The sequence below is a fragment of the Vespa mandarinia genome, chromosome 17 (assembly GCF_050613455.1).
Source record: "Vespa mandarinia isolate Hongniang chromosome 17, ASM5061345v1, whole genome shotgun sequence".
In the NCBI taxonomy this organism is placed as follows: domain Eukaryota; kingdom Metazoa; phylum Arthropoda; class Insecta; order Hymenoptera; family Vespidae; genus Vespa; species Vespa mandarinia.
This window is the reverse complement of record NC_140826.1, coordinates 1,635,113-1,657,500: the sequence shown is the minus strand read 5'-3', so window position 1 is coordinate 1,657,500 and position 22,388 is coordinate 1,635,113. Positions and strand designations below refer to the sequence as shown.

The 22,388-nt window shown below is 24.4% G+C and overlaps 1 protein-coding gene across 3 annotated transcripts in view; it reads left to right on the top strand.

The window, feature by feature from the left end:
- Mitf (transcription factor Mitf) overlaps positions 1-22,388 on the top strand; it is a 133,241-nt gene that overhangs the window by 22,479 nt on the left and 88,374 nt on the right. For all 3 annotated transcript variants that reach the window (XM_035884964.2, XM_035884965.2, XM_035884967.2), the window contains exons 2-3: positions 1-68; positions 3,948-4,361. The exon at positions 1-68 is cut by the window's left edge and continues 140 nt beyond it. In XM_035884964.2, coding sequence (XP_035740857.2) covers positions 1-68; positions 3,948-4,361 — 482 coding nt within the window. The remainder of the gene's footprint in view (positions 69-3,947; positions 4,362-22,388) is intronic.

Below are 22,388 nucleotides of genomic sequence, written 5' to 3'. Positions count from 1 at the left end.
ATCCCAGGCCTGTACCTCCTACGCCTTTGTCAACCATTGGCGTAGACGTACCACCACAAGTTTTACAAGTAAGTTTAATTCAAATCAATCATTTTCATTATTTCCATTCCAATTTGTCCTACTTTATTTTTTTTTTATTCTTTTTTCTTTTCTTTTTTTTTCCTTTTTGTTAATTTCAATAACTGTCTTTTCCCAAAAGATTTCAAAGTAATGTTTTTAATATTTAAACGAATTAATGTATGTATCGATACTAATAGAAATTTTATGATTCATAGAAAATTTAAAAAAAAAAAAAAAAAAAAAAAAAAAAAAAAAAAAAAAAAAAAAGAAAAAAAAAAAAAAAAGATACTTAATAAATAATTAATCATGCGTATGAGTTTAACGATGAACCTAGCAAAGTGCACTTTTAAAAATTAATAGATCAATAAATAAATATTAAAGTTTATTTTTTTTTTTTTTTTTTTTTTTTTAAGTTTTACTTTAATAAATAAGTAATAAAACTTTTTCGATAGAAAACAATTAACTTTAATAACAACAATAATAAAAAAAATTTTCGATAGAAGTTTAAATGAATGAACTTTAATAAATGAATATTAAAAGATTTATGAACATTAATAGATAAATAATGAGAATTAAAAAAAAAAAAAAAAAAAAAAAAAAAAAAAAAAGAAAAAAGAAAAAATTAATAGTGATAATTAGAAAGGAAAGAAAAGAAAGAGGAATTCTGAAAAAAGAAGAAAAAAAAGAAAATATCAAAATCGCTTGAGATAATTAATAATGTAAACATTTGAACGGATGTATATATGTAATAATAAAAGATGGCGATCGTTGTTATGCGCATTCACGTGTTTGTAAATTTTAAATGGCTTCGATTGTATCCAGAGTTTCTTGCTATCTTTTTTATTTTTTTTTTCTTTTGTGTTTTTCTTTTTTTTTTCTTTTTCTTTTTTTTTCCCGGAACGATATTCGAAAGCAAACGATTTACATAACATTCATAGGATACGGATATTCTCCGTATATATATATATATATATGTATATATATATATATATATATATTTTTTTTTTTTTTTTTTTTTTTTTTTTTTGGTGCGTTCGAATGACGTTGTCGTTTGCACAACGGCATACGGTTATATTGACAATCGTGCGATACTGTTATTCCAGTTACTAGTTCCATCGATGTTATCTGGATGCATTGTGTATAATCGCATCGTCGCCCAGCATCAAAAACCAGCTCGCGATGATCTTAACATTAAAATAAAAGAATTACTTGCTTATCTTCAATATTTTTCTTACTTTACTTTTCTCTCTCTTTCTCTCTCTCTCTCTTTCTCTCTCTCTCTCTATCTCTTTTTTTTTTTTATTTTTATTTTGTTTGTTCTTTTCTCTTTGACTTTTATTGCATTCAAGATAATAACAAATATAGGACATGTATATATATATATATGTCTTTTTTTTTTTCTTTTTTTAGAAAATTCTTTCGAAATGGCACGAATTAAAAATCGATATTTCATTGATATTGTTCTTGATATATTGTATTATGTAATGTTAGATAATTTTAGAAATAACGCTCGTGATATTATATTTATACAGACTTTTACGTTAGTTCTTTTTTTTCTTTTTTTTTTTTTTTAATTGTTTAAAATTTTTATTTAACGCATGATAATAAAAAATAATATAGGATGTATATATATATATATATATATATATATGTGTGTGTATTATTTTTCTTTCTTTTCTTTTTTCCTTTTTTTTTTTTTAAATTCTTTCTTAAAATATTATATAATATTAGATAATATTAGAAATAACACTTGTGATGTTATATTTATATAAATGGAAAAATGAATAAATAAGATATATAGATATATTTGAAATAATTCGTTTCCTCGATTACACAACGAATGGCATGAAATGAAAATTAATATATAATTGATATTATTTTTGATGTATTATATTACATAATGTTAGGTAATTTTGTTTGTTGATAATTTTAGAAATAACTAATGCGATATTATATATAAATATTACTTTGTTTTATTTTTTCATTTATATTTATTATAATTATAGTAAAAGAATATTATTTATAGAGAACAAAAAAGAAATATATATATATATATATTTTGTAAAATTTCTTTGTTTTGTTGGATTACATAACGAACGGCATGAAAAAAAAAAATTGTTATTATTTAATGATATTATATAATGATATTATTAATGATATTATATAATGTCAGATAATTTCTTTACGCGATAATTTTTGAAAATAACGATTATGATATTTTATATAAATAATATAATTATTTTTTTTTCTTATTTTTTTTTTTTTTTTCATATATTATACTTTACACTACAGATACGTTATATAATTATTAAATGACTTTAGATCATTTTTCAAATAAAATTTATTTATCTTACTTTTTTTTTTTTTTATAAAATAAATCAAGAAAATAAAAATAACAGATAAAAAGTACGAATAATAGAATCGTATTTTATTTATTTATTTATTTATTTATTTATTTATTTATTTATTTATTTATTATTATTATTTTTTTTTTTCGTAATACCTTTTAATAATTATTATTATTATTAGTATTTCTTTTGTTTGTTTTCTTTTCTTTTTTTTTTTTTTTTTTTTAAGACATCGATACGATATACTATATAAATATAAATATATCGTATCGTGAGATAAGGTGCATAAGCAGAGAGAGTAAAGATACATTAAAGTTGATGTCGTGAGATGATTTTAAGTAGACGTTAAAAGGCGATCGAATAAACATCGTTTCACGAGGTTATCGTTCGTTTCGATAATAATTTTATAGATTTTTGTTTTTTTTTCTTTTTTTTCTTTTCTTTTCTTTCTACTTTTTTTTTTTTCTTTTTTTTTTTTTTTTTTTTTTTTTTTTACTGAGAATCCTTTCCTTTCTTCGCGATACCATCGTTGGCCCTTAGCTCTCTAATATTAAGGTGCGAAGGTTCTGAATATACGAGGATACCTTTCCAATTTTTTTGAATTTCAATTTATTTAAGTTAAATATTTCTCTTTGTTATCTAATTTATTATAAAATAGTCCTATTTAAAATTTATATATATATATATATATATATATATATAATTTAATAAATATGTTATATGAATATGTGAGCATTTCCAAAAAAAAAAAAGGGTCAGTGTTTATAAGAAGAATATAAATGTTTTAGAGAAAAAATATTAATACATATAGAGTTTCATTTACATTATATATATAATTTAATAAATTTTCAATTTAATAAATATAAACAAATAATATATTATTAATATATTTTTTATATTCTATATATTATATATTATATATTATATATATATTTTATATTCTATATATTATACATTGTCATATATATATTATATATTTATATTATTATTATTTATTATTATTTTTATTATTATTTTTATATATTTTATAATATATACATATTTATATAATATATATAATAAATTATATTAATATTGAAATTAAATAAATAATTAATATTAAATGAGATATTAAATATTGTAGATATTTTTAGTTTTTAATATTAGTATGCATTCACACACACACACACACATACATTATTTAATAAAATAGTACAATATTTAAAAAAGGAACATTGCAAAAAAATGATTGATTTATATATAATATATGAGTCTCTCTTAAAATTTATATAATAGTATCAAATTAAAATGACGTTTATATAAGAAAACGAGGAGAACAAATTTTTTATAAAAAATATTTTGATCAATTTATAATACATATATATATATATATATACTCACATATATAAGCACATAATACAAAAATCCACATAAACCCATAAAACTTTCACGCATGAGAGAGTCCGATTAATATACGTACATTTTATAATGAATACCATAGTTAAAGGAAAAAAATTAAGAAGAACCAATATATTGACGTCTCATTGGATCGATTTACAGGTGCGTACATTGTTGGAGAATCCAACGAGGTATCACGTCGTACAAAAACAGAAGAATCAAGTAAGACAATACCTTCAAGAATCTTTTCGTGGTGTGGATTGTGGTAATGGAGTAAATGCCGTACTTGGTAGTACTGGTAACGATAGCAGTGCTGGAGGAACACCAGTTGATATTGGAAGAGTAGCATCATCAACGGCACCATCACTTCCACCGGCACCGGTTTTACCAATGGTCGTGCACAGTGCACCACCAGGACCGGCGGTTCATCATCAGAAACCGCAGCATCCTCATCTAGCTTCGTATCCACGTGCACCGGGACTTTTGTCTCATGGTAATCCGGTCTCTGCTAGTCCCGATCCCACTACAGGTGCAATGTCCCCAGGACTATCTAGCGTAGCTACCAGTAATTCTGAGGTAAGAATATTTTATATGTTATGTTATATGGATATTAAAGAGTTATTATATAAATACTTTTGATATTTATTAACATTAAAAATAACAAAAAAAGAAAAAAAAAGAACATTTATTTATTAACAGTAAAAATACATTTGATATTTATTAATCAAATATATGAATATATTTGATATTTAACAGATAACAAATATATATACATATATATATATATATGTATATTTATATATATATATATATATATATTTATATATATATGTATTGTTTCTCTGTAAATATACTTTTTTAAAAAATTTTTCCATTAAAAATTCAAATGATTTTACTTTAAATCAAGTTCTATCATTCGTTCATCAAACTCAATATTTCGACATTATCGATGGCTTTATTTTTTCTTTATTTCTTTTTTTTCTTTTCTTTTTTTGGGAGGGATTTTTCGATTAATTTCTTGTCATAAGGCATAAGTGAAAAGATTTCTCGATAAATCGTAGATCATCGTGTTAGTTTTGTTGTTACACGTGTGTCAAGCCGTGTGAAATTTTTTTTTTCTTTTTTTATCTTTTCTAGGTTTTCTTTTTTCTTTTTTTTTTTGCATAATTTAATAACATTATTCCTTTGCACGCCAATATCAGAATTTGAATTTCAGTATTTTTCGAACTGACAAATTGAATAGCAATAGACTGTTAGACTTTAACGATGTATTGTGATATTGTAGATGCGATCATATTTAAAAAAAAAAAAAAAAAAAAAAGAAAAAAAAAAGAGGAAAGAAAAAAAAGGTAACCAATTGAATTTGATTTTGATTCATTGCAATATCGAATACAATCAGACGGCCAACCGGTGAAAATATTTGCAAGGTGATATAAAAAATCAAACGCATCGCTGAGTATAGCGATTGAAAAAAAAATTCTTGGATGATTTTCTTTTCGTATATTTATGTAGTGTATATAATTTAATTATTATATATATATATATATATATATATATATATATAAAATTTTGAATTATGACAAATACTTAATTGCTATTAAATAAATACTTTTACTCGTTGTATCTTCTTCATTATAAAATTTCGAATTTCTTTCACGAAATATTTTTGTGTTAGATTATATTTTTTATTATTGAAGAAAAGAAAAAAAAAAAAATTTGATTTGCGAAGGATTGATTTCGTAGATAACAGAAACCAAGACGTGCCTTTTCAAATTAACGTTGTCGCAATGTCGATAAATCGACAATTAAGATCGAAAGGTATAAATAGATATTAATTATCGTAGTTCAAGTTACATCTTGCAAAAAGAACAAATAACTATGATTTGTTTTGTTGGACCATTTTGATATAGAAAAAAGATCGTGTTACTTCATCGCGATAGTTATTTCTGTTTTTTTTTCTTTTTTTTTCTTTTTTTTTTTTCGTGGCTTAAAGCGTTACTTGCGTTCATTGATTTTTATTGGACTTTAACAGGAAGATTACTATTTTACCGACGGAGTAAATTTTTCTTTAACTAATGTATAGTGTTTTTCCTTTTTATATATATCTATATCTATAATTATTATATATATATATATATTGAATATGTATTATGTTTATATATATATATTTTTATTTCATTAAATAGAATTATATGGGAAATGTTATGAACGAAATAATCTAGGGAATTTTTATTTATTAGGTTGGAAACTATGAAACGAGCGTTGAATGAAAATAAAAAAAACTAAACATAAAAGCTCGTTTCATAGTATCCAACCTAATAGCATTATAAATGTTAGGTACATTTATGTACGTATTAGATCATTTTAATAATTATCTAAGTTTATCTATTAATTAGGATCGTTCATTAATGTTTTTTTTTTCCAAATTTGTTGATATCCAAACGATTTCTAATTTCTTTTAATTGATGTATCAATTACACCATATAGGAAATTTCAATGGAATGGCATTTAACTCCGTGGTATTAATCATTTCTCGTGGATAAGTTATTTCGCTGGACTAGAAATTTTCGACAATATACTGGAATACTCATTATCGATCTTATGTAATAGATTGCAACACTAACGCGAGTTAGTGTTTCGTAATTTGAAATATTACGATAGTATAGTGAATCATTTATTATTTGATTTATTTAAAGTCTTTAGATCATTTGTGGTTGTTATTTGAAAAAAGCTTTCTGGTTTTCTTATGAAATCCAATTATATAGAATTATTTAAGAGAAATGATTAATCGTTCTTTCGTTTTTTTTTTTTCTTTTTTATATATATATATGTATATATATTTATTTATGTTTGTTTAATAACCTTTGAGATTTTTTTTTTATATGTATATATATAAGAGGAAAAAGAAATTGAATCATATTCGAAGTTTTTGAATTTGGAAGAACAAGAAGAAGAAGAAGAAAAAAAGATTTCTCTTTGTAGAAATTATTTCTCGAAATTTTTCTTTTTTTTTTTTTTTTTTTTTTTTTTTTAATATATATACCTTTTAACCTTTTAAGTGTGAGACAAAGTAAACAAAAATTTTATTTTCGATTTAAAGAGTAAACGGGGGAAGAAGAAAAAAAAGAAAGAAAGAAAAAAAAAGAAACGAATACAACGAACTAATATTGAACAGGTTGATTTGAAAAACGTGCTTCTTTCGTTATACTTTCTAAGTAAACAATATGTTTTTTATTTATTTTTTTTTTTTTTTTCTATCGTATATTTAAGTGCCTGAGTTTGAGTGAGAACAACGATGGTACAAGTTTTTTTTCTTTTTTTCGAGGTTTACTATGAGTTTTGAAATTTAAAAGATCATCTGTGGAATGATATAACGCAAACACGCAAACACATCCACATCCACATCCAGACACACAGACACACCTTATATACATATCTATACGTATATATGTATATACGTACGTACATATATAGATATGTAAATATCATTTTGTAAATATCATATTATTTAGATACATATGTAAATATATGTATGTATATATATTATACGCATAGATACATACATACATATATATATTGTACATTATATATATATATATATATATATATATATATATGTACATTATATGTATTGTACATACATATATATAGTCTATAATAGATTATATGTATTATACATTATATGTATGTGTGTATATGTATGTATATATGTATGTATGTGTATATATATATATATATATATATATATATATGTATGTAGTGAGTCTCTATTGAAGAACAGGAATCAGTTTTTGTCTCTGTCAGTCAATCAGTCAGTCAGTCAGTCAGACAGTCTGTCTGTCAATCAGTTTTGTCTGTCTTGATCCAAGCGATTTATAGTGTTGTAACATGGCGTTGTTTGTTCGTATGTATTAATCGATAAATGAGAGAAGGACAGCTCGTATCTTCTTCCTTCGTCGAAAAACCCTTGGAATATATATGTATATATATATACGTTACGCAATCTCCGTAATCTGGGACGTATCCGTTATCGCGTGTATCTTTTGAGAACGCGTTTTATATATTGCATCCTCATGTTAGTTTACAAAAGCAAACTGTGTCGACTGGATATTTACACATTCGCCCTTATTAACCCATCTTATATCAATTACATGTACCATGAGGGGGAAAAACAAAAAGAATAAAATAAAATAAAATAAAATAAAATAAAATAAAATAAAATAAAATAAAATAAAAGCTAATATGGCTAGTAACTTGCTATTAAATTTATTAATAAATAATTTATATATATATATATAAATATATACATATATAAAATAAAATGGATATGTAAATGATAATATTTATATCGTACACAATAAATTTTAAGAAATGGATTAAAGAGTATTTGTGTGTGTGTGCGTATGCATTTATTTTTTGTCTTTATAAATATAAATATTTATATTGTATACATAAAATATACATACATATTTATTTTTTATAATCTATAAACACACACACATACACACACACACACACATATATATATATATATATTGTTATATTAATACTAATATATAGTATTTTCTTTTTTATAATATTTATTACTCTATATGTACTAATATTATTTAATAGTATATTATTATCATTATAACAAATTGTATATATTCTAGAAAGTATTAGTATTGATATAATAAGCTTTAATATAATAAAATTATTATTATTAACTGTAATAATTATTATTATTATAATAGTACTATATATATAGTATTATATGATGCTATTAATATTATGATGTAATACTAATATTGTATTAGATTGATGATTAGACTATATATATATATATATATATATATATATATATATATATACATATATAAATATATATATTTATTTTTTTTTGTTATTATTGTATATAACGTAATACACATCAAGTATAATATTTATCCATTTTTTAAAAATTTATTTTTCTGCATAAATATTTTATTTAAAAAAATGATAATAATAATAATAAAAAACAAAGTAATAGAAATAAAACGTAATGATCATTATGTGAGCCCGAAAAATTAATTCATTATAATTATTATAATTATCATTAATTGAATATTTATATATGTATATATATATATATATATATATGTAAAAAAAAAAAAAGATAGGAAAGATCTAATTTCAAATATGAAATGTATGGGGAGGGGTGGGGAAAGACATGAATTAACCAGACAAATTTTCATTAAGTTTTTGTTTGAATTCTTGTTCCCATCGTTTTAGTAATTTATTACATATGTATGTATGTATGTATGTATGTATGTATGTATGTATGTATGTATGTATGTATGTCTGTCTATCTGTCTATCTGTCTGTCTGTCTGTCTGTCTGTCTGTCTGTCTGTCTGTCTGTCTGTCTGTCTGTCTGTCTGTCTGACTCTATGTGTATGTGTGTGTGCATCTAAAGAGAGAGAGAGGGAGGGGGGAAGGGAGAGATGGAGGGGGAGGGGGGAAGGGAGAGAAAGAGAGAAAGAGAGAAAGAGAAAGCTTTTCCCGTGGGAAAGCGAAGTTTTTTATTAAGTCGTACGTACCTCGGTCGGTGAGTTCTAAAATATACCGTATATCACAAGGAATTATAATGAAAAGTGACGGGAATAACTCCATTCATATATCTGGCCTAAGTTAACACTTTTCACCTTTGCTTTGTATCCAACACCATGCATATACATTTTCGAGTTTCAACGATTACTATTGTCACCAATGTATCCAACATATATTTATGTTAACATTGAAATAGTAACTACGAAAGGAAGAAAGAAAAAAGAAAAACAATAAAAAAGAAAAAAAAGAAAAAAAAAAAAGAAAAGAAAAGAAAAGAAGATAGGAAAGATGGAAAATGAAAAGAAAAAGATGAAGAAGAGAGAAGGAAACAAAATGGGTATAATAAAATTTACGATCCATAGATCATATTTGCTAATGATTTATAGATTAAATCACGGAGTAAATGTAGTTACGTATGTTACATACATATTTTGTGTACATATATATATATACATTTTGACATTTATGTTTTCTTTTTTTTTTGTGAATGATCTATAGATCTTAGATCGATCATTAAATTATATATATTTATGAAAAGAGAAATGATTGAATAGATAAATAATGCAACGTTAAGAAATAAAATGGATATCTAATATGCTTTTACGATTTTAATAAACGATCTAATATTAAAAGTAAAAGATCAAAAGAAGATAATTTTTTTTCTTTTTTTTTTTTTTTTTTGTTTTTTTTTCCTCTCTTGCAAATTATTACATCTAACGAATACGTCATAAAAATGTAAATTGATTTCTTTGTTAAAATAAAAGAGAAATATTAAGTATAAATAATAAGAATAATTTAAATAATTAATGGAAAGAAATTGTGTGCATTAGAAAAGTATAACATAAATGTAATAAATATATATTATTAATAAATTATTAATATAATAATAAAAGTGATATATTATTTATATTACTAATTAGTATAGTTATTACATGTACATTAATATTATTACGTAATATTAAAATTAAAAAGAAAAATAAATAAACGAATGAAAAAAATGGCCTCAAAATCTAAAATAACGATAATTGAAAGAATTGAAAGAAAACAATAATAAAAATAAAAAAAGAAGATAAAAATGAGGAAGAAAACGTAACGTTAAAATAAACAAAAAGAAAAACAAATAAATAAACATAAATAATTAAACAAACAAATAAATAAATAAATAAGAAATAGTCTCGAGATGTGACATAATGATAATTAAAAGAATTAAAGGAAAACGACAAAAAAAAAAAAAAAAAAAAAAAAAAGGAAAACAAATAATAATAAAAAAGAAAAGAGGAAGATAAGGAAAACAAAAAAAAATGACACAGTAATTTTTTACTTCTTTTTTTTTTTTTTTTTTTTTTTTTTGTTTTTCCTTATTTTCACAATTAACATGTCGAGCAATAAAATATAATTCGTTCTAATAGATACGTTTGAATAATGCATTAATTAATATAGAAACGAAATAATTGAAATATCTTTTAAAGTGAATTCGAATTTAATTCGAAATAATTATATTCGATAATATTGTAAAAAAATTTTAACGTAAAATTTACAACGTATAATACATAATAATAAATGCAATACGTGTGGACACAAAGATACGTACATGAGAAACAAGCTGTTGGCTCGTTAAGTCGTTCAGCTTTACTGGCCTCTACTTAATAAAGCGAAATTGTTTTTGGTGACGACGTATGTACGTACAATACCGAGCGACCGCCTTTAAATTGATCTTTTGATCCGTCGAACTCAGTGCCGCTGAACAACTATGAACATATAACGGGTGTACACGTAAAATTAATCAATAACTTCAAATACGAACTCTCTCGATCGATATTCTTTTTCTTTTTCTTTTCCCTTTTCTTTCTTTCTTTCTATTCTTTTTTTTTTTCTTTTTGTTTCATTTTTTCATTACGAAAATATTTTTCCTTTTTTTTTTTTTTTTTTTTTTTTTTTTTTTTTTTGTGTTTTTGTATTATTTCATTTTGTTTTGTTTAATTAGAAAAATGATTAGAAAAGAAATGATCACATGAATTATTTGTAATATGGGTCAGGGAACTACTACTGTTAACTCTTGTATACGCTTAATTAATGACTATGGTCAATACGTTCGTTAAGAAATCATTCTCGATGACCATAAAGGAGAATGTGGTGGCATACCATAGGATTAGAATTTTCTTATGCTAGGCACGTTAGCATAATTATCTTTTAACGTTCTCTATTGATGACATTTATCGTCCTTTATTTCAGATAATTTATTTGTTTTTTCTTTTGTCTCTTAGGTTTAGAAAAATAGGTAAACATGAAAAATATATATATATATATATACACACACATATATATATATGTATGTATATATGATATATTAATTATTTATACATTATATATATATGAGAGAATATCAATAATAATAATAATATAACATATAATACATAGATATATTATATGTGTATATAAATTTTTTTTCTATAACATAGAAGAGAAATTATTTATATTATTACTATATTATATTATTTTTTATAAATATATATATATATATATATATATTATAATAAAAAATTGTAATAAAATAATAATTCTATATTACTATATTACATCATTATTATTTACAAATAATGATATGAAATAATGAATATCCTTTATTCAGTCAAAGAAAAGTTCGAATTATCGATTGACATCTTAGGAACTACTTCTTTCCAGAAGATATCCATTTTTATCTCGAAATATGAAAATCTCAATACGCTTTTATATAGATTCAAAAAGATTTGAGCGTAGTCGTGTGAATGGATGCGTCAATGATTGAAAGAGTCTCGAGTACAAGAAAAAGAAGCAGCAGAAGAAGAAGCAAAAGCAAAAGTAGTAGAAGAAGTAGAGGAAGAAGAAGAAGAAGAAGAAGAAGAAGAAAAAGAAGAAAAAGAAGAAGAAGAAGAAAAAGAAGAAAAAGAAGAAGAAGAAGAAGAAGAAGAAGAAGTGGAAGAGGAAGAAGAAGAAGAAGATGAAGATGAATAGTTCTGGGCTAATATTTGAACCTCTTCAAATGCCACCAATCTCATTTGTCGACTAGCCTCGACAGTCCTCTCCACCTCCTCTTCTTCCTCCTCCTCCTACTTCTTCATCTTCTCCTCCTCCTCCTCCTTCTCCTTTTGCTCTTCCTCCTTCTGCTCGTCCTTCTCTTTCTCCTCCTCAATTTTGAATAATGGATCAGATGCGACCCATGGAACACAAAGTAGATATCCGCGGTATTCGAACGATAACGGGTACAAAGTGCTTTTACCATCGTATCCGCTTATGGCAATTTCCACGCATATGCCTCTTTTGCACGTTATTATTATCATGGATCTTAAGATCTAAACTATCGGTATAATCTAGTTTCTTTAAAGGTTATCTTTTAGATACATACATACATACATACATACATACATATATGTGTGTGTGTGTGTGTATTTATTTATAATCGTTCTAATTTCTTATTTTCATTACGTTATATTATTATTTAGATTTTTATATACGAATATTTACATTCATATAAGTAATATAATCACTATACATACGTATTCACTGTATATGATTGTATTACTTATATGATTCCAATATGTATATTAGATTTATATAAAATACACATACGTACATACATACATATATATATATATATATATATATATATATATACATATACATATGATAAATAAATATATATAGATGTGTATGTGCATGTATGTATTACATTATATAAAATTATATATATTAGATTTATATAAAACACACACGTACATACATATATATATATATATATATGTATATATATATATATATATACATATGATAAATAAATATATATATATGTGTGTATGTGCATGTATGTATTACATTATATAAAATTATATATAATAGATTTATATAAAACACACACACACACACACACACACACATATAATAAATAAATATATATATGTGTGTACGTGCATGTATGTATTACATTATATAAATTTATATATATATATATATTACTTTCATATAAAATACTATAGTTACTATATGTATATAATATTATATTAATATATAGTAATACAGTATTATATTATATAATATTATATTACTATATATAGTATATATTAACTATTGTTAATTTAATTTCATTTTCAGAATTAGTCTTATTATTTATTTTTAAAGACATAATACATGCACAATTTTCGATCCATTTCGCATTCTAAATATATTTATATACTAAACATATTATTATTATTATTATTATTATTATTATTATTATTATTATTATTATTATTATTATTATTAATATTATTATTATTATTATTTAATATAAAATTATTATTATTTACATAAATTATTTACATACTACATAACATATATATGTATTAATGAATAAATATATATATATATATATATTTATTGATTTATTTATATATTATATTATTACGAGCAAATAGATATAGCAATAGATTAAAAATTCTCTTTCATTATTATTACGTTTGCGATCATTAAAATAAATTCTTTAGCGAGAAATGGTGCATTGTCAAAATACTTCCTTTTTTTTTTTTTTCCTTATTTCTTTTTCATTTATTTATTTATGTTTTTTGTTTCGTTTTATATAGATATTATAAAAACAAATGGAAAAATGAGAAGAAAAAAAAGGAAGGATATTCGAACGATAGAAGGGGTAGGAGGTGTGAAGAAAGAAATTAATAAATTTTTGTAAAAAAAAGATTCGTTTCGAAAGCGATTAGATTTGAAAACGTTTCAAACTCTTATAACGATTGAGCTATAAAATATCGATTAGAACACTTACAATGATAATGGTATATATAATAAGTATTGTGTCTAACGTCATAATCATTAGAACCATGATAGCTGTGATAAAACAAATCCGTACCAATGGAACATTATAGTTTGATTCGCGGAAATTCTAAACGTTTGGAATCCCCGATGTTTCTTTCGTTGGTAAATAAACTTGGATGAGCGTATAATTGTACGCTTTGCAATGTAATTCGTATTATTGTCGTCGATAAAGGCAAAAAGTAGAAGAAAGAGAGAGCAAGAAAGAGAGCGAGAGAGAGAGAGAGAGAGAGAGAGAGAGAGAGACAACAAATGAGTGAATGAAAGTGAGAGTGAGAGAGAAATACGAGGACGTGTTAAACTCTAGAATGCATTCAAGAAACGTATTCATTAGTCAACTACTAATTCTTAAATGATATTTAATTATTCATTTCACGATGATTTTCTCTACGGCTTGTTAGAAAGATTTATCGAACTAATTATATTTTTACGCAATCTTCTCAATGATCTCTCTAATTATTTTCTTAGATTCTTTAGATACCTTAGAATTCCTTTTTGTTTTATTCTTACTTTTCTTTATTTTTTTTTCTTTTTTTTTGTTTGTTTGAATTTTTTTTGTTCATTTATCTATTTATTTTTTCTCCTTTTCTTTCCTTGGTTTTTTTTTTTCTTTCCTTCTCTTCTTTTTGTTTATTATATACATTTTATATAATTTTTTTTATATATTATAATGTATATAATAATAATAATAATAATAATAATAATAATAATAATAATAATATATTTAAAAAAAAATGTGATATATTTTTTTTTCCTTTTCTTTTTATTTCTATCAATAATAACAAAAGAGCTCTTAATATATATTGAACGTATGTACGTGACACATACGACATAATAATATTGATTTCTTCAAAAGGAATTATAATTGCCGAGTTACGATGGAGCCCGTGTTTTGATTTCGAATTTTTTATAACGAGTGGGACAAAAGTTTTTCGAAAGATATTGGGTGACTTGTTTCTTTTTTCTTTTTTTTTTTTTTTTTTTTTTTTTTTTTTTGTTATTTTTCAAAGATGTGACGTCAAATTGTCGACGAAAAGGTTTGCAATTTTTAGAAGAAAATTTTCAAACAGAAGAAAAACGAGTAAAATAAATCTTTTAGTGACAACTCATCTATTAGATTGGAAACTATGAAACGGGCGTTAAATGATAATAAATAACTAAACAAAAACGCCCGTTTCATAGTTTCCAACCTAATATATATATATATATATATATATATATATACACGCACACATACACACTCATTTATATATGGATATATATATACACATACTAACAATTATATATGTATATATATATATATATATATGTATACACATGTAAGCGTTTATTACATTTATTTACAATGTATATACATACATATATGTAAGTAGATGTATATGTGCATGTATATGTGTGTGTATCTTTACGTGTGTATGTAAGTAGAAAGATCTAATTTTCGAGTAAGATGTAATACATTATAAAGCATTAAATTCCGATGACTTCTCGGGCTCTCGTCGTATGTAATTTTGTAAACTCGTGTCGAAGAATCACGCCAAATCGTCGTTACATGGATATGTAACGAGAGAATTTACAACGTTTCGAACTGCGTTGAACGATCGGTTTAATGTCCACCACTTCTATATCGACCTTTTTTCTTTTTATGAGTTTCTCTGAACCATCATTATTACCCTTCTCCTCATCATCCGACCCCAACGACCCCACCCCTAATCGCCAAAAAAAAAAGAAAAAAAAAAGAGAGACGATCCTTGCGTCGATGTCCTCGCGATCTTAAACGCGAGTAGAATGGAAAAGTGGAAAAGAAAGTGACTCAAAATTGTGTCACCATTTTTTTTTTCTGTGACGACACTAAAGTAGCTAATGGAATTGTAACCGTGTCATTGTAACCGGGATGAATATCGATTAAAAAGGTATCTTTGATCGATCTAAGATATATTTATATATATTTATATATATTTATTATTATAAAAATTAAGTAGAATATTAGTATAAAAATTAAAAAGTAAATATTAATTTTATTAGTATAAAATTAAAGTAAATATTAGTATAAAAATTAAGATATATATATATATATATATAAAAATTAAAGTTTGATAAAACAATAGGACGTTAGAATTATTCGAAGAATTTTTATTAAATATTATCAAAACATTTATCGAATACAATTATTTAAATATTAGGACGTTTAAATTATATTTTATTAATTATTATATAGAATAAAAAAGAGACAGAAGTTGATTTAGAATTAGATAATTAAAGTTCGATTTGGATTAATTAGAATTATTTTAAACGAAAAAAAAAAAAACAAAAAAAGGACCAAAAACAAAAAGAAATTCAGAATGTAAATTTTGATATTGAAAAATTCTGCGATTTTTTAAAATTGAAGGAAGCTTACGATAAAAATTTCATCGAACGAGAATTAAAAATTAATCGAAATAAAAGAGGCGATCGTTTTTCTGTTGCGTAATAATTTGCAATGAAAAAGAAAAAAAGGAAAAAAAAAATAGGAAAAAAAATAAAATAGGAAAAAGAAAAAAAAACAAGAAAAGAAAAGGACAAAAAAGAAAAGAGTATTATAGGTGAAATTTAGGAAAATTGTTATATGCCCTTAAAAATTTCGCAATATCTTTTCGAATTGATAATGAAAATGCACGAACGATAGATTAAATTAATTAAATGGCCCGTTGACGAAATAATGTCTCGTACTTTGAATCGTGATGTAACATTTTTCTATATCATTTATATCGTATACCGGGTCATAGCTCGATAAATTCCATGAATTATGTTATATGATCAATTTCATCGAACTAATTCTCCCTGTAGCTCTATATATAGCTTGAATTAGAAGCTAAGACGTTTAGATTAAGCGTTATTATGTAATAGATTTATTTCCTACTTTTTTCATCTACCCCCCCTCTCTCTCTCTCTCTCTCTCTATCTCTCTCTCTTTCTCTCTCTACCTATCTATCTATCTCTCTCTTTCTCTCTCGTTCTCTTTCTCTTTATCTGTCTTTCTTTCTCTATAACTATCTTCATTTTCATTTCTTTTTCTTTCCAATGTATTACAAATAATGACAATTATTACTTGGTTTTATTTGTTAAAAAATGATAATTAAATTGAAGTAATACTTTTAAATAATTATATTAAATAATAATAATAATAATAATAATAATAATAATAATAATAATAATAATGATAATGATAATGATAATGATAATAATGAAATTATTTAAATTGAATACTTCTGAATAATTATTGAATGATAATAAAATATAAATAATATTTCTAAACAATTGTATTCGATAATAATTAAAATTCAAATAATATTTCTATATAATTGCACTTAATAATGATAAAAAGTTTAAAAAATATTTTTAAATGCTTATATCAAATAATAATTAGATCGTAATAATAATATTAAATAATTGTTGGATTTAAGATAATTAAATTTATAAAAAACAAATAATACCAATTAACTTTTTATTAATAGTAATTAAATTTTAAATAATATTTCAATAGTGAGTCCACGAAGTAAATTTTGCTTTCGTAAATTTTTTAACGAAATAAAAATCATATACGCGGCGTTTTAAGTGAAAAGATCACTTACTTATGTCAGAAAGTTTATAACAACATATGAGAGATAGCATTGAATTAAGTTTATTTTACGAACGAAACAACTCGGAGTCAAACAAAACGTATTACGAATAATAATTACATATATATATATATATATATGTATATATATATGTATATGTATTTTTATATATTTTTAATGAGAATACCTATTCAATGAAACCAACAATATTCTCAAAGTTTATTGACATAAAAGTTATAATGATTAACCGTGCTCGTTTCGAAATTTTACTATACATTCAATATTCCTTTTTATCTTATCGTGAAATTTTTATCTAAGTCAAAGTCTTATTATCTTGCAATAACATAGTACGAGAGAGAGAGAGAAAGAAAGAGAGAGAGAGAGAGAGAGAGGAAAAAGAGAAAGAGAAAAAGAGACAGAGAGAGAGAAAATAAAAGAGAAACAGAGACATACAGTAATTTAATAGTTTATATATATATTATTTATATATATGTATATATATATATATATATATTTGTTTTTTTCCTAGTACTTTAATGATAATTAAATATGAAAATATAATTATGATAACTAAATATGAAATAATAACTAAATATGAAAATAAATATGAATAATATCCATCCATTCGTAAAATAAAAATGTATTGATAGTCAATGATAAAAATATATGCGTTTCCTGTTGCGAAGTAAAGAAAAAAAATATCTTAATAATATATTAATATTAGATCGCTTTAGAACGGACTAATATCTTTGGTTCTAATGACATCGTTAGTTCAATTGACTAATCGTACTTTAACATATTTTTGTACCTTTTTTTACTTTTACTAAACAAAATTTTCCATAATTAACTCATATATATATATATATTTGTACCGTTTATGTAAATAAACAAACAAACAAACAAAAAAATAAATAAATAAATTTATTAATTGTACGATCAATCGAATTAAAGAATACGAGGTAAATACGTTTCAATACGTTACGATTCGTTTCCTTCGATTGGTTCATTATAATGCGTGGAAGAAAAAAAAAAAAATAAAAAAAAAAGATAAGGAAAGAAAAAAAAATAGAATTGTACAAAAATAATGATGGGAAAAAATATAAAGAAATAGCATAATTAAATCGACTACGAATAAAAGAAAAATATGAAATTACAATATTAACTTGAATGACCTTTAAAACCGTTAACAGATTGCTATGTGTCTGCATATGTGATCCTTGAACGTGACACAAATAGAATTAACGGTATAATTTTCTTAAGGTTTAAGGAAGAGAGAGAGGGAGAGGGAGAGAGAGAGAGAGAGAGAGAGAGAGAGAGAGAAATAAAAAAAAAACAAAGCAAATACGTATTCTTTTCCTCATACGAGCATGTGATAAAAACGTGTCGTCTCAGTGATTACTATTTCTCTGATTATTATTGAGAATTGAAGAGAAGGATAAAAGTGAAATATCGTAGATTTGTTTCTTTTTTCTTTTATTATTATTGTTATTATTATTATTATTATTATTATTATTATTATTATTATTATTATTATTATTATTATTATTATTATTATTATTATTATGATTATGATTATTATTAATATTGTTATTGTTAGTATTATTAATAATTGTTGATATAATTTTTTTTTATTTTTTATTATATATTATTATTATTATTATTATTATAATTTTTAATTTCTAACACATTAAAATTCAAATCTTTTAATATTTATCATTTAATCATAGATCATTTTTAATTTTTTAACTAAGTATATTTATTTTATATATATATATATATATATATATATATATCTATATATTTATTTATTTATATTTATGCGTGTGTGTATATAATAATAATATTAATAATAATAATAATAATAATAATAATAATAATAATAATAGTAATAATATTAATAATAGTAATAATATTAATAACAGTAATAATGATGATAATAATAATTATAATAATAATAATGATAATAATAATAATAATGATAATAATGATAGTAAATGATAAAAATGTTAATTAAAAGATAACTGTCATAAATATCAAAGCAATATCAATTTCGATGAAATGAGACGTTTCATTTTATTCGAAAGTAATTTTATACAAAAACTGGATTAAACGATATCCATAGTCGTAATCTAATCTATTCTTTTCATTCTTCAAAGTGTAAAAACAAAAATCGAATTTATTTGTCCTATAATGATTAAACGTAAAGTTTTCTTTTCCTTTTTTTTTTCGGTTACTCAACTATATGTTTACTTTGAAAATTACGTAACTCCAGTTTGCAGAAATTATTAATTAAAAAAAAATAAAAAAAAAAAATAAAAAAAAAGAAATAAAAAATAAAAAAAAGGAAGAAAGAAAGAAAGAAAAAATCGTTACGTAGTTAAAATAATTTAACACAGCTTTACTAACATATTTGTGCAGTTGGTAATAAAAGCTTGTGTCGTATGTTTTTACAGTCGAAATTTAAATATAAATACGTAATGATTTTATGACTTTTGGAAAAAATTTTTTTATAATCGCTGAAGTAAAGCGACACAACGTTTTCATTACGGTGAAACAAAAATCCTCGTTCTTTTTTCTTTTCTTTTTTTTTTTTTTTTTTTCTTTTTGTTGATTAAATTTCTTTTCAAATAATTCTTAACAAGAATTGTTAAAAATTCTTTACACGTATCTCAGGATCCCCAATAATCAATCTCAATATAATTTCTTTAAATCGATCAATATACTACGTGCAAGGTCTTAAAGTGTGTCGAAGCAGTGGAAAAAAAAAAAAAAAAAAATAAAAAAAGTAAACTTACACTATATGAAAGAATGAACCAATGAAGAAACATTATCTCCGATGATGATTACTCCGATTATGAAGTTACGATTATTCGAATAAAAAGCGAAATCAAAATCAAAATCGAAAGAAAAATAAATATCAAGAAAAATAAAAATCAAATTTATACTCAAAAAATAAAAGAAAACGAACGAAGAAGGAATAGAGAGGATAATAATAATAATAATAATAATAATAATAATAATAATAATAATAATAATAACAATATTAATAATAACAATAATAATAATAATAATAAAACAAAATCAAAAACAAAATAAAAGAACAAAAGAAAGAAATCGTAACGAGAAACAACCTGTTGCAAGGACGGCGGCCGATGGCGTAGTGAGAGAAGAGAGAGAGAGAGAGAGCGTTTCGCTATGACATAGTAGATAATGGTTACGTACGCGAAGTTCGGGCGCGTGTCTCATGCCGGCCGAAGTTAACCGAAATATCCCGAGGTTAGTCGAACGATTGGTGGTGGTTAGTTCGTTCGTTCGTTCGTTCCTTCGTTCGTCGTTCGTCGTTCGTCGTTCGTTCGGTTTTCACGCGCGAACGAACATTGCCGAAGCGGTTGTCATCGGTCGGCGTAGACCGAGCTTCTTTCAGAACGGTTCCTCGTACTCATACGGTTCTGAGTCTCGTGTGTTTGTTACTACCGCTGCTGCTGCTGCTGTTGCTGCTGCTGCTGCTGCTGCTGCTGCTGCCGCTGCTCGTGTTAGCTGCTGTTGTTTGCTGTTGATCTTCGCGCGTCGTTTTTGATTACCACGCGCGACGACGGTGTGTTCGCGTTGTTAGTTCATCGATTGTTGTTCTATTTTATTTTCTTTTTTTCTCTCTCTCTCTCTCTCTCTCTGTTTGTATGCCTGTCACTCTCTTCTTTTCATTTTATTTTTGTTTCTTCTCTATCCTGTACGTACTGGCTTTTGCCTTCTTCAGGTTTTATAAAATATAAAACAATGAAATATAATAGAAAAAGACACGAGAGAGAGAGAGAGAGAGAGAGAGAGAGAGAGAGAGAGAGAGAGAAGATCGAAACATAACGATCTTCGATTAATTTCGTATACTTTCGTTGCACTTCGGCACGCTCTCTCTCACTCTCTTTCTCTCGCTGTCTCTCTCTCTCTATCTGTCTCTCTCTCTTACTCTCTTTCTCTATTTCTATCTCTCTCCTCATTCGTCATCAGGCAACTCCCCTTCTTCCAATAGGGAAGGCCGCTCTTTGCATTTTTTCCTCGCGGGAAATTCGAAGGCTCCTGTAAGGATTGAGTTACGATAAGGACGAAAGAAAAATAAGAAGAAAGAAAGAAGAAGGAAACAAAACAAAAAAAAAAAAAAAAGAAAAAAAGAATAAATAAATTCTATAATAGTAGTTAGTTGCGGCATTCGAGGTGAATAATTTTGTTGACCTTCAATGGGAATTATTGCAAGAGAACTAACTGCATATGCCTAATTACAAAATGTGAATGCAACCGCGTGCCTTTATGTTGCTGCGCCTGTGCCCGCGTCCCCATGTACGACGTTTACGTTTACCTGTTACACATGTGTGTGTTTGTATGTGTGTGTATGTGTGTGTGTGTGGGTGCACGCGTGCGCGTAACTTTTCGCGTAACATGTGTGTCTAATAAATGTACAAAGGAAACAGGAAGGATACGAAGATCGCGGATCGTGAATCGTGGATCGTGGATCGTGGAAACTCGGCCGGTGGCCTCGATTAAATAATAAAAGGAAGAAGTACGACCGACGACCTTGAGGATCGGCGAACCGCATAGCGTAGCGTCGCGTAGCGTCC